The sequence below is a fragment of the Sitophilus oryzae genome, unplaced genomic scaffold (assembly GCF_002938485.1).
Source record: "Sitophilus oryzae breed Bouriz unplaced genomic scaffold, Soryzae_2.0 scaffold_488_pilon_pilon, whole genome shotgun sequence".
Lineage (NCBI taxonomy): Eukaryota > Metazoa > Arthropoda > Insecta > Coleoptera > Curculionidae > Sitophilus > Sitophilus oryzae.
Window position 1 is genome coordinate 596091 of NW_022147071.1, and position 13165 is coordinate 609255.

General features: G+C 30.9%; 1 protein-coding gene across 1 annotated transcript; it reads left to right on the forward strand.

Annotated features, from left to right (window-relative positions):
* The first annotated feature begins 178 nt into the window (after positions 1 to 178).
* LOC115886412 (integrin beta-PS-like) lies at positions 179 to 10169 on the forward strand. Its single transcript, XM_030905542.1, has 12 exons — positions 179 to 543; positions 1807 to 2017; positions 2214 to 2388; positions 4098 to 4286; positions 5296 to 5450; positions 5520 to 5728; positions 6066 to 6240; positions 6439 to 6705; positions 7032 to 7190; positions 7355 to 7532; positions 9335 to 9606; positions 9730 to 10169. Exons 1-12 carry the CDS (start codon positions 397 to 399, stop codon positions 10032 to 10034), a joined length of 2442 nt encoding a protein of 813 aa, XP_030761402.1. The 5' UTR covers positions 179 to 396; the 3' UTR covers positions 10035 to 10169.
* The last annotated feature ends 2996 nt before the right edge of the window (positions 10170 to 13165 follow it).

The window sequence follows — 13165 nt, forward strand, 5'->3', positions numbered from 1 at the left end:
TTTCATATCCCAATCAACTTAATTACTAATTATTTCTGCAAAGTATCAAATGAGTCAAAAACATACAAAAACAGAAAATAAAAATACTCGAGACAATATTGTTATTAGCGTTCAATAAACTATTCGCTGGAAGTAATTTTTTAATGATTCAGCTGGCGGTTTTTCCTTATCGTTCATATGTTTCCGCTCTTTTTGACGAACGCAACGAGAATAACTAAATTTATAAAACTAGCCAGTAAACACGAGTACCACAGTACGAATGTCGCCGCCACTCGCGATGTAAAATCAATGACATCGACTGACTAGTTTTTGAATGTGTAAACAATGCTTTAAATCGAGAAACAAGCGCTATTGTTTATGTTTATTTTCGTTTTTGCTCAAGAAAAGTGATTCAAAATGGACTGTTTTGATAGTTGTGTAAAGTGTTTGGTGTTGTTTTTAGTGTTAACTAATATAGAATCAAGTTTAAGTCAAAACTGTCAGTCTAAACAGACTTGCGGACAGTGTATACAGGAATTAGGGTGTTTCTGGTGTGGTCAACCGGTGAGTAATATCTGCATAATTGCACAAACAATCAAATTACTTTTGTCACCTTTTATTTATTTCTATGCTCGGTCTGTGATTCATTCAGTTGAAGGTTTTAAATATAACAAAATAGTTAATTCATAGTTTTGTTCATAACTTGTCAGAAAAAAATACATGAAAAATTAATTGGTCCGATGTACTCTATACAGTGTGTTTCAAACAGCATGTGCCATCTCTCGTGGGGAGATTCCTCACATAAAAATAAGATTTGTGTTTTCTATATCAACATAAATCCGATTCTGCTTTCTTTCTTAACTACAGGGGGTTGTGGAATGTAGAATGTTTAGGGAGGGAGTTAATCACCGCGACCTTCCAGATCCATTGCGTGTTCCTCTTTCTTGAGTTATAACAAGTTATAACTCATCATATAGTCAGTGTAGTAGTATATCGTATATATATGGTGTATCGTGTAGTATATCGAGTGTCTTAGACCGTTGGAGGTTACGGATGGAGTGTTCCAGGTTCTTCAGTTCCTCCTTTAATTGATTTCCGCTTGGAAAACAGAACGATTCTGGTCCAGTTAGTGGAGTGTTCGCTCCTTTTCTAGCTAGATCATTTGCTTTTTCATTGCCTTCTATCCCTTTAGTGAACAGGCACCCAGAGTAGGAAGACTTTATTTTCTTTGCCTAATTTATTCAGGTTCTCTAGGCATTCTTTGACCAACTTCGAATTGATAGTATAATGAGTTGATCGTGTGTAGTGCTGCTTAACTACAGGAGGTTATTTTTTTTTCTCGATTTATTATAATTTTTTTTCCGAGTGCTTTTAGTGATTCCAATGAAATTTTAAGGGCAAAAGTTACTATAAGCGACAAATCACCCATAAAAAAACATCCAGTATATAGAGGCCTTCTGAAACACAAAATAATAAAAGTTTCTCTGCGGAAATACCTTTTTTTCGACTTTAGAATAACTGAAATCAGTTACATGAAAACGTGTTCCTGCTTTAGATTTTAAACACTTTTCTGGTGTAAGTATGAGCTATAGTAGCACAGAGGGATACAGATTATAAACTTTGTTTTTTCTTTATTGTTTTTCGTGGTTCCAATTTTCGGAATCGGGCACTAGTTAGGTGACTAGTTTGCGCACATAGCACGCCCACTTATGGCCTCTAAAATTGTGCACAGCGCCTGTGTCAGCTAAACAAAAATTGAGCCCACTTTTAAGTGCCTTAGTTAAAAAAATCTAGTATAGTATCCTTTTTGATTGTGAAATGTTTTAGGTAAATGGTTCCTACTGTTTATCAACAGTTCAAGATTCACTATGTCGATCTCGTGAGAAAGAGAACCCAAGGTCCTCTTTTCAAATACTAAAAAATGGTGAACTGTCAGAATCTCAACAGATCAGGCCTCAAAGAGCTAGACTGTCATTGAGGAAGAACGAGAAATATGAAATCAAACTCCAGTATCAACAAAGTGTGAATTATCCAATAGGTAAGCTATTCTGTCATAAAAATAAACCTAATTAAAGGTAACAGTGTATTTTTTTATCGTAACTGACACTGTTTGACTGACCGGAACTGAGACTTGACTGACTTATGTGAACTGACCTTTACACATTTGATTTTTTTATAAACGGAAAACGGAAATTATATGAACATTCAAAAAATAAAATTATTGTTTCTTTTAGATTTGTACTACGTGATGGACTTGTCATTTTCAATGTTATCCTCTAAAGAAAGAGTTGGTACATTGGGACAAACGATAGCCAATGAAATGAGGAAGAAATCTAACAATTTCAAGATTGGGTTTGGCAGTTTTGTGGACAAACTGTCCTTACCATACGTTAATACCAACCCAAGCGCGTAAGTATTAGTACACTCCAAAAAAAAACAGAAAAATAAAAAACTACTAAACATTATACTAATATTTTTACAAACATAATATGACACCCAATAATAGTTGTAATAGCTATTATTTTATTAATTTATTATTCTGCTAAGTTATTTTAATGTTGTAAAAGAAATAAACTATTACAATATAATAAATATTATTCTTTACTAGAAATAGTTTAGTCAAATATTTTTACTTCATAGAAACATATACCAGGTGCGTCTCAAAAGTGTCTCACCCCTATAACTTTTTTATTTTTTCAGATATAAAATACGAGATTTTTTGTGTCAGTATATATAACATAATTTAGGATTGATTGACGTATTCAATTATTTTCGGTCACTTCCTGTTTCACCGGAAATTACTACAACTTTTGATTTTTGAATGACACTCTGGGAATTTTTTTACTTTGTTCAATAGAAAATGACATATCATATGTAAACTTTTGATATATTTGCTTAAAAAAACATCGTCATAATCAAGGAGCCTTGGAAAAAATAGATCTGATCGTCTAATGTTTTTAGCGTCTTGTCCTGCCCAGTAAAAGATGGCCAAATCGTATTTTTAATCAAATCTCAATTTTTTCAAATGGAACGAGGATGGCTCATTAGCATATTTGGAAAAAGCATTTTTTACGAATAATTTGGTACCACACACTTGGTATTTCGAGTCAAATTGTCGTTATGAACCGCATGTTACAATTTCAAATAGCTCAGATGCAAAAATATCAAAAGTTGACATATGATATGTCATTCTATTCAGAGTGTCATTTTCTATCAAATAAAGTAAAAAAATACCGATGGTGCCATTTAAAAATGAAAAGTTGTAGTCATTTTTTGTTGGTAAAACAGGAAGTGACCGAAAACAATCAAATCTCGTTTTCTTTTATCTGATAAAATAAAAAAGTTATAGAGATGAGCCGCTTTTGAGACCCACCCAATAATAAAAAAAATATGAACAATTTTTGGAACTAATACCATTTTATTGCATATATTATGTTAAAAAATGTATGATAACATCAAACCACATAAAATAAAAATTTGCCTTCTATTAACTGATACTGATTCACCAAAAACCAACAAATATATAAGGAACTAAAAATAATTATTCTCAATAGTGTACTTCATTTACAATAAAACAAATTCTGATTATTTTACAGATTAAATTTTTAGAAGTTTAGAATTATTAGATATTAACAGATGATATCAGCAATCCTCGGAAGTAATTCATGTAATCTTCAAACTAAAAAGAGTTCATACTATAGAGAATCAAATTTAGAAAGATTAATTTACACTTAACACTCAAAAAATTAAAAAAAAAACACACTTTTTTTCAAACGCCACAAAAGTATTAATTTTTGCGACGTGATTGACAATTTAATTACCAGGTATTACTTTTAAATCTTTTTATATTAGGAACGTTTGAAATTGTTTGAAAATTTAGTTGTGGCGTTTTAAAAAATAGCATGTCCTATTCGGAGTAAAAATGACTTTTTGTGCCTCGCCTGTAATGTCGTCGTACAGCCTAGCCACAAAAAGTTTCATTTTTACTCCTAATAAAACAATATACTATTATTCTTAAGTCCACTGTTTTTATTTACTTTATCTTTATATGATTTTATTTTTTTTATAACAACAGGCGAATATATTAATAAAATAAATGCTAATTTGTTTTTGAATAGTTTAAAAAATCCCTGTTCCAACAATTATCAATGTGAGTCGCCGTACAGTTTCAAAAATCACTTGCCCATGACTGACGATCCCAGGCAATTTTCGGACGTAGTGACCAAAACTCGAATATCTGGAAATATGGACACTCCAGAAAGTGGATTCGATGCCTTGATGCAAGCCATGGTGTGCGATAATATAGGGTAATGTTTTTAAATATTCCTCTGTCAAAAGTTATTTTTTTTAAGTTTATTATATCATCAGTCAATCAATTATTTATTTATTTCCATAAAACAATGTAAAATTATTGTATAGGAATAGTCAATAAATTCTTAAAACTAACACAGATAAATAATACAAAATATACAAAAACAAACACAACAGATCATAATAAAATTATCATATACTCGTAGGTCTCATATTACAATTTGGAGGTATTCCTCCACACTATAAAAGTTCATTCCCAACAAATAATTTTTTAAATTTATCTTACATTTATTTAGCGTATTACAGGATTTAATTTTAATAGGAAGATTATTAAACATACACATAAAACACTTTACCGATCAGTTTTGTCTGTCAGGTATAATAAAAGACGTCTAGAAAACTGACTGCACTTCTCCAGCTATTTTTTAATCTGTCCTATGTCTGTCTTCTACCTGGCATATAAAACACATAACGTTTTATCTGTCAGGTAAGCCAAAAGTAGCTGGAAGTTTTACCTGTAGCTATATCAACTACAGCATTGTATCAGTATTTATCAACTACAGAAGCATTCGCCGTTGTTTCTTAGCTTCAATCTACTGAGTTGTCCGTTGAGGAGAGAATGTCCTGTTAAAAACCCCGTGACAGTGCGAAGATTGTTCTTACTTCAATCAAGCAAAATCTTTCGAAAAAAATTTCTTCGACTCCCATGTTAATAAATTGATCGCTCTTAAGGCTAAGGCTCTTAAGTTAAATGCCTATTTCCTTCCGATAGTTCCTACCTAAGAAAAGTTGTACGTATCTTTCGATAGCGTAGAAATTGACATAACTAACTTATCAAAAATTAACATTAGATAAAAGTATAAAGAGTTTTTAGATGCGTTAATCATTTGCAGGCAAATATATTTACTAAAAGCTTTTTTTTAAATTAAACTTGCGTCTGGATACTTTTTACTTTTTTTTTCAAAAACATATGCCAAGAATATTACTTTGAGCATAATATTTTAGATGGAGACTTGAAGCTAGACATCTCTTGATAATGTCAACAGATGCAGTGTCACATATCGCAGGAGACGGCAAACTTGGAGGCATCATTGAACCAAACGATGCACAGTGTCACTTAGAAAGAGATGCCAAGGATAATACAGATACCTATACTAAGGGTAAGACAAGAATCTTAAAAAAATCTTAATCTTCTTTTTTTTGTTACCCTTTCCAGTTTTCCTTTTCAGATTTAGTCTATGACTATCCTTCGGTATCTCACATTAACTACATAGCTAGAAAGAATAATATCAATATTATTTTTGCCATAATCACGAAAAATGCGACTATTTTGGAGAACCACTACAGAGGTATATCTGCTGCCATTGATGGTTCTAAGCTGGCGATTTTAACTGAAAATTCCAACAATATCGTAAACATGGTTTCAAGAATTTATGACGTAAGCACTTACATGTATTTATTTTCTGTTTAATTTATACAAGGTGTCATTAAAAAAAGAGCAAGTATTTTAAGATCTGGAACAAAAGAAACATATATTCAAAAACACAAACATATGCAAAATGTGGTTAACGTAAGACGTGGCAACACTACAAGGCATATGAAATTTCAAATTTGATACTAGCTCTTATTTAAGAGACTCCCTATATATGGATACCTACAAATTAATATACACAGGGTGTAAATGAATAAAGTCCGAAAAAATAGTTGACTGTCAATTACTTCAAACTGATTTGGAGGTAGTAAAAATTAAATAAAACTTGTATTTTGACTTTTAGGAAATCCAAAGTGCAGTAAAAATAACTTCAAACGCCAACAAAGATGTCAGCGTGCGTTTCAGTTCTTCATGTCCTGGATTTATCAATGGGAGTGAAAGTGGATACTGTAACGTTACCTTGGGACACACTATAGATTTTACTGTGACCATAGAACCCTTGGAATGTAACCCATATGGTAAGAAGAAAAACTATAATCTTATATTTATTATACATCAACATAAATACAATACTTACATATAAATAAATTCTTTTTTTACCACCTTATCGATCAATTTTTTCATTTTTATTTTTGTGGTATTGCAGATGAAGGCTTGAAATTTGTACAAGTTTGTAGTATTAAAATTAAGTATTTATTATGTATTCTTCATTGTAGATAATAACAAGCGAATCATCGAGATCAAACCTGAAGGTTTGAAGGATAGTTTGACCATAGAGCTGGAAGTATTCTGTGATTGTGATTGTGCCAAATCCAAAGAACTTTCAGCTACCACTTGTTCAAGCCAAGGTGATTTTGAATGTGGAATTTGTATTTGCCACGATGGGTGGTTCGGTGAAAACTGTAAATGTGGCAGAATGGCTGATGGTAGTGAGGATGTCGCTTCCTGTATCAAGCCTGATGGAACTAATAAAATATGCTCTGGTAATTGCCTACACACATATTATTATTTTTTTATTTCCTTAAAAGTACAGATTCATAATAATCTCTGAAATAAGTGCATAAACAATGTCAAGAAAAATATGAAATTTTCAACAATTTTTTTTTTTGCAAAAACAAAAACAAAAAAGGCGTATTTCTGCGTTCAAAACATTTTACCATTTTAAATACATGCACTTATTTCAGAGTTACCCTGTATATATATTTTTTATTGCTTTGTTGGATCATATCAGCCGTCTTTGACAACGTTTTTTTTTACTCGATCGTATGGTATATATAGAATTAAATAAAAAATAAGGAATTATTTTTAGGTCAAGGCAAATGTATTTGCGGAAATTGCAAATGCAAATCTAGGCAGAACGAGAACGAGCATATTTATGGGAAATATTGCGACTGCGATGACTTTTCCTGTCCTCTCAAATGTTCAGGCAAAGGAAAATGCGATTGCGGAAAATGCATTTGTGAAAAAGGTGGGTAATAAAACAAATCAAATGCTATAGGTTATAGTATCTACTTTATTAAATTATAAAGATTTTTCCGGTGCATTTTTTTTATTTAGAGTCATAGATCTTTTGTCGATGTGTATATGTAGCAACTTTGGTTATTATTTTATTAATTTCTGAATACATACTAGGTTGGACTGGATTAGGTTGCGACTGTTCTACTGAAACCAGTCAGTGTATCGAACCAGGTACCAAAGAAATTTGTTCTGGACATGGAGACTGTGTTTGTGGTCAGTGCCAATGCAGGGAAGGTACTGAACGAAGATCGGGAGCTTTCTGTGAAGATTGTACCAGCTGCTCAGCACAAAGGTCAGTAGAAAATGTAATTAGATTAGTATTTTTCATATCTTATACTTGATATGTTGTATTCCACTAACTGATTCACCACGATATACTATGTATATGCTAAATTGAAATTAAACTTTGTATAGTTAACTCCTTACTTGCCATAGCCTCTCTCTAAGAATGGATTTTGATCAAATCCCATTTTTAGTATTATTTTTCGAGTGGAACTCAAGTCCTACCACAATACCCTTCCAGATTTATATACTTTGCATAAAAACAATTATAAAATAAACACAGAAAAACGCAACAATTTTTTTTTTAAATCAGCTGCAAATATTTTAAGTGAAACGTCAAACAAAATTGACAAAATAGCATAGCTTCTGTCTGTAATGTATGGAGTTGATCTCTTCTTAGTCTTTTTATTAATCGATAATATATTGCAATTATTACAAAATAAAATGTAGTACACCTTCTAGAGTCTATTAGACAAAGATCAAGCTTCTAACTAACGCCCAATTGCATTCCTTCAACACTATCTAAGATCATAGAAAGGTTAGTTAAAAAAAGGCTGATATCCTTTCTGTTCAAAATTCTTACTGAACATCAATTTGGATTTCTAAGCAACAAGCCCGCAAATGATACTATGTTTTCCCTCCATAATAAAGTTTACTCCATTACTATCATTCTACAGCAACAATTTTCTGTGGCATTCGACTATATCAATCATAAGATCCTAATTAATAAAGTGCAGCACTATGGGTTCAGGGGAACATCTCTTGAATAGTTTAAGTCATATCTGAGCAATAGAAGTCAACTTGTGAGGGTGGATACCACGTTGTCTTCTAGAAAGCCAATAGAATGTGGAGTACCTCAAAGCTCAGTACTAGGCCCTATTTTGTTTCTTCTTTTTATTAACGACATTGCTAACATAAACATCACTGTTAAAATATGTCTTTTTGCGGACATACATTAGCTTCACTTGGAGCAACAAGGACGTCACGGCACTTCATAGGATTATATCAAATGACTTAATCACCATTAAATCTTGGTGCTATTCGAACCTCCTGAGTCTCAACATGCGACTCAATTTGACCGCATTTTCAAGCTCCAGAAGAGAGCTGTTCGATATTCACTGGGACTAAACAGCAGAACTCATTGCCAGGACTTAAAAAAAATTACAAATATTAACTCTTCCTTCCTTATTTATATTTGAATCCGTTTGCCTAATACGTAAGCATGTATCAGCTTCTCAAGAAAGGCCATCTCACACTCATCCACTCAGGAACGCGGAGCAAGATCTTTATCTACTTACCCCACGCTCAGAGTTAGTTAAAAGTTCAATATTATACAACTCGAAAAAAATGTTCACCTGCCATTTGAAATCAAATCCATAACATCATTTTCTTCATTTCGCAAAGCATTGAAGTCTTATTTACTAGACAAGGCTTTCTACGATGTAAATGACTTATATTTTGATAATCGAATTTGATCTTGTAAGCACTGGTCTAATATTTGCTATTACTATATTTACTATAAACTTACTAAATATTGTTGAATCTTATTTTTATTTTTTTATTCTTTGACATTGTAAACATTTATAAATGTTTATTTTAAACAATAAGACTGACAATGTAATTTTTATACTTGTTTTGTATTCTCTTTTGTTTGTTTATTTTTTTACTTTACCTTTGTCTACAAATTGCAAAATTTTTTGACAATAAAGGCATTATTTACTTAAAGTATAGAAGGAGATTTCAGATAATCAAAATGATTAACTAATTATTCATCTAAATTAAAAACTGTATTTATATTTTTTAATATTCCAGATGTGATGAATTCAGGCCCTGCATCGAACACCTCATACTAGACGAGAAAAATAACACTTTTAATAACAATTTTAACATATCCGAAAAATGTGGAAACCTGGACATCCAACTGGTGGATGCTTTAGAAGAAACCTTGCCAGAAGGAGCTAAAAGATGTCGGAATTTAGTCGATGGCGATTGTACCATTAATTTCATGTACAGCTACGATGATCAGACTATAATGCTGACTGCTGAAAAGAAGAAATCATGTCCAGAACCACCAAACATACTGGGTAAAGCTCAAACAAATAGTATAAATAAGAAAAAGTTTAGTCAACAGTGATATTTTTGGTTTTATTAAAAACATAATTTTTAAATGATGATGTAAAGTATATGTGTTTTTCTTATTTTTTCAGGGCTAATCATTGGCATAGTTGGTAGCATAATACTAGCGGGCATAGTATCACTAATAATTTGGAAATTAGTGACCACGATACACGACAAAAACGAATACGCCAAATTCGAGAAAGAGCGCGAAAATATGAAGTGGAGCAGACACGAAAATCCCCTGTATAAACCTGGAACTAGTACTTTTACCAATCCTCAGTATGGCAGAAATAGCCAAAGGCAGTCGGTTAAATATACCAAAGAAGGTGATCAGTTAAAAATGGACAAAGAACCCAAAGAGACAGAAACAGATGATCATATGGATTCAAAATAACTCAAAAAAGACTTTTTGAATGTGAAAAATCAAGTTTTTTTACTACTGTATCAAATTGCAGGTGCCTTACTTATTTATATTTAGAAAATAACAGAAATAAATTCTTTTTTTATCTTTTGAAAATGAAAAATAATATTCAAGCTTACAAATATTCTGTATAATTTTATTATTAGGTACCTAAACGAGATTTGGTGTGAAAATTACGCTGCCTTACAGGTAATCTATAAAGAAAATAATCTAATTTATGTCTATCCCATTCTGTCTGGACATCAAAACAAATACATGTATATACAGGGTGGCCCAGTCTTTCGGAACAGACAAGTCATTGCAAATAAGTTTAGTTATAGTCTGTCCAACAAATCAAAAAATGAGATACTTTTAAGCTGCGAATTAGATCGGCAGACACAACTGTCACTATCATGGTTTAAACTAATTTAACTATAAATTTTATAATAAATAAAAATGTCAATATTCCATGGGTATAAAAAGTTATAAAAAAATGCATTTTCTAAGAAAACTTGAAGGGATGGGTAAAAAATGGTATAAAACAATTTGATAGACAATTAAATTGTGCATCTGATTCTCCTAAAATATACAGGGTATTTCATTTAAATTAAACAAGTTATTGCCGTTTAAAGCTTGAAATTATTTAAAATAAAGTTTTAGACACTCTGTATGAGGTAGACTTATTTTTATTATTGCAACACAATAACTGATCAATAAATAAACTTCAGTAAATATTTAGTATTAAAAACTTTAATACCCTTGGAGAAATAAAGCCTTAAAATTCTTACTGCAATTTCACAAAATTGAAAATATTTTTAAAACGGTAAGGTTTAAGTGTGATAAACCTATTAATTAAATTTACCTTTATTTTAATCGTAGAAACTAAAAACGTAATAATATACAGGGTGTTATATTTAAAATTATTAATTTAACCAGATAATTTCGCTTTCCATCGTGTTACCTTAATAAACTGCACTAGCGTTTTCTATTATTGGAACACCCTGTATACTTACCTTTAAAAATCGGATCGAAGCGTTGATCCAGTTAAAATATACAGGTAGGGACAAATTTTGAACTAAAACAACATTTTGTAATTGGTTTTTATTTGATCGCGTATCGGCAACATATAAAAAATGTTTTCACTTCTATGTACAGGTACTATATATTTGTTTTTAAAAATTACAATCAAAAATATTACTATAAGCCCGTTCACATAATAGATCGTCCTTAAATCTTAAAAATTCCTAATATAACTTCGAAATATTATTTATTAATAGGTAATAGTATCTTTTCCACTTATTCCGATCGTTACAAACAGAAAAATAAGAACAAAAAAACTAAAAAGATATACACTAAATTTTGGTTTGATTTTTTATTAATTATAAGGCCATAATATATGAAAATATTCTTTTAAATTCAATAAATATATTTCATTTTGGGGATATTTCTTAACAGAGAAAAAATAAAAAATTGTGACTAAACTACGACAGCTGCTACTTTATATTTAGAAATTCTGCAAATTATACGTGATTTAATATACATCACACATCACAGTAGCTGTAGAAATATCATTTTATTTATTAACCTACTGTGACGTTTTATTTAAATTCGTTTTTTTACAGTCATATTGTTTTCCATGACCATAAAAATACAATATATGGTCTGTCCAATGAGTGAGGGAAGATTTCGACAGATGGCATCCAAAAAATGACAGAAAATACAATTTACCTGTGAGTTAAAATGACAGACACAACTGTCACTGTCGAGTATCATCTCTTTGGTTAGACTATAGCTGACCAGTAATATATTTTGATTTCAGTAGTCAAATATTTACAGGGTGGTCCAAACTGTATCCCGAAAACTTCAGCAGAATATTCTGTAGATAAAAATAAGTAAAAAAGTTCGTATAAATGTATGTCCTAAAACGCTTTTTCGAAAATACTGCGTGTAGATTGTTTTTAATTCAATTTTTTCTAAATAATTTCTGATGCAACGTCAATGTTTGGATGAAAATTAGTGTCTGGAAGCTTTTTGACATGATAAATTTGATTTTGATGTCAATATGACTCCTACTTATAGAGGGCGCCACCTACATATTTTTTAACTGGCTTGAAGAGTAATAACTTTTCGTCCATACCTGTATAAAACTATCGAGTAAAAAAATATACATTTACGTGAAAAAGGTCTCTTGGTAAAATTCGCTAAAAGTAATGGTTCTCGAGATATTAATTTGAATCGAAATTATCAATACCTGTCATCACTGACATAAATTAAACAAGTTGACTAAATAGTTATTAGACTGAAATCACAAATTTGAAATGTTTTTGTGCCAAAAGTTCAACAAAAAATGTTTTTATCATCATTTTTTCGAAGATTATTTTTTCACTCAGTAGTTTTATACAGGTACGAAAGAAGTTATTACTCTTTAAACCAGTTAAAACACATGTAGATGGCGCCCCCTCCAAATAGGAGTCATATTGCCGTCAAAATCAAATTTATCATGTCAAAAAACTCCCAGACATCACATTTTCATCCAAATATTGATGTTAATTCAAAACTTATTTGGAAATAATCGAAATAAAAGTGAAACTACACCCTGTATCTCCGAAAATAAGCATTTTAAGATATATATTTATACGATTTTTTTAAATTATTTTTTTTCTGCAAAATATGCTGCCGATGATTCCGAAATACAGTTCGGACCATCCTGTATATAAAAAAGGCCAAACGCAAGAATATTTCATGTTTATTTGCCAAACTATGACAATTTGGTAGTCAATAACCCTTTGAATAAGAAGACTAAGGAAGGAGCATATCAAAAATCTTAGGTCCACCGCGATGGGCCTCAAATATGGCCGACTTAAATTCCGGTTTATCAGTGCCGTTCTAATTTTATTTAAAAAATGTAAAACTATGATGTAGGGTAGACGTGGGGTAGACTCAATATTTTTTTTTATTTTACGTTGTGAATAAATGTTGGTAGTTATTAAAATTGTTATAAAAATATAAAATTCTAATAAAAATAGATAAGTTATAATAAGTATCTATTAACACAAACATCCGATACGCTACTGAAGCAGGTAAGTCAAATTAACGTATTTAAATTCTTTGACATCTGATCTTTG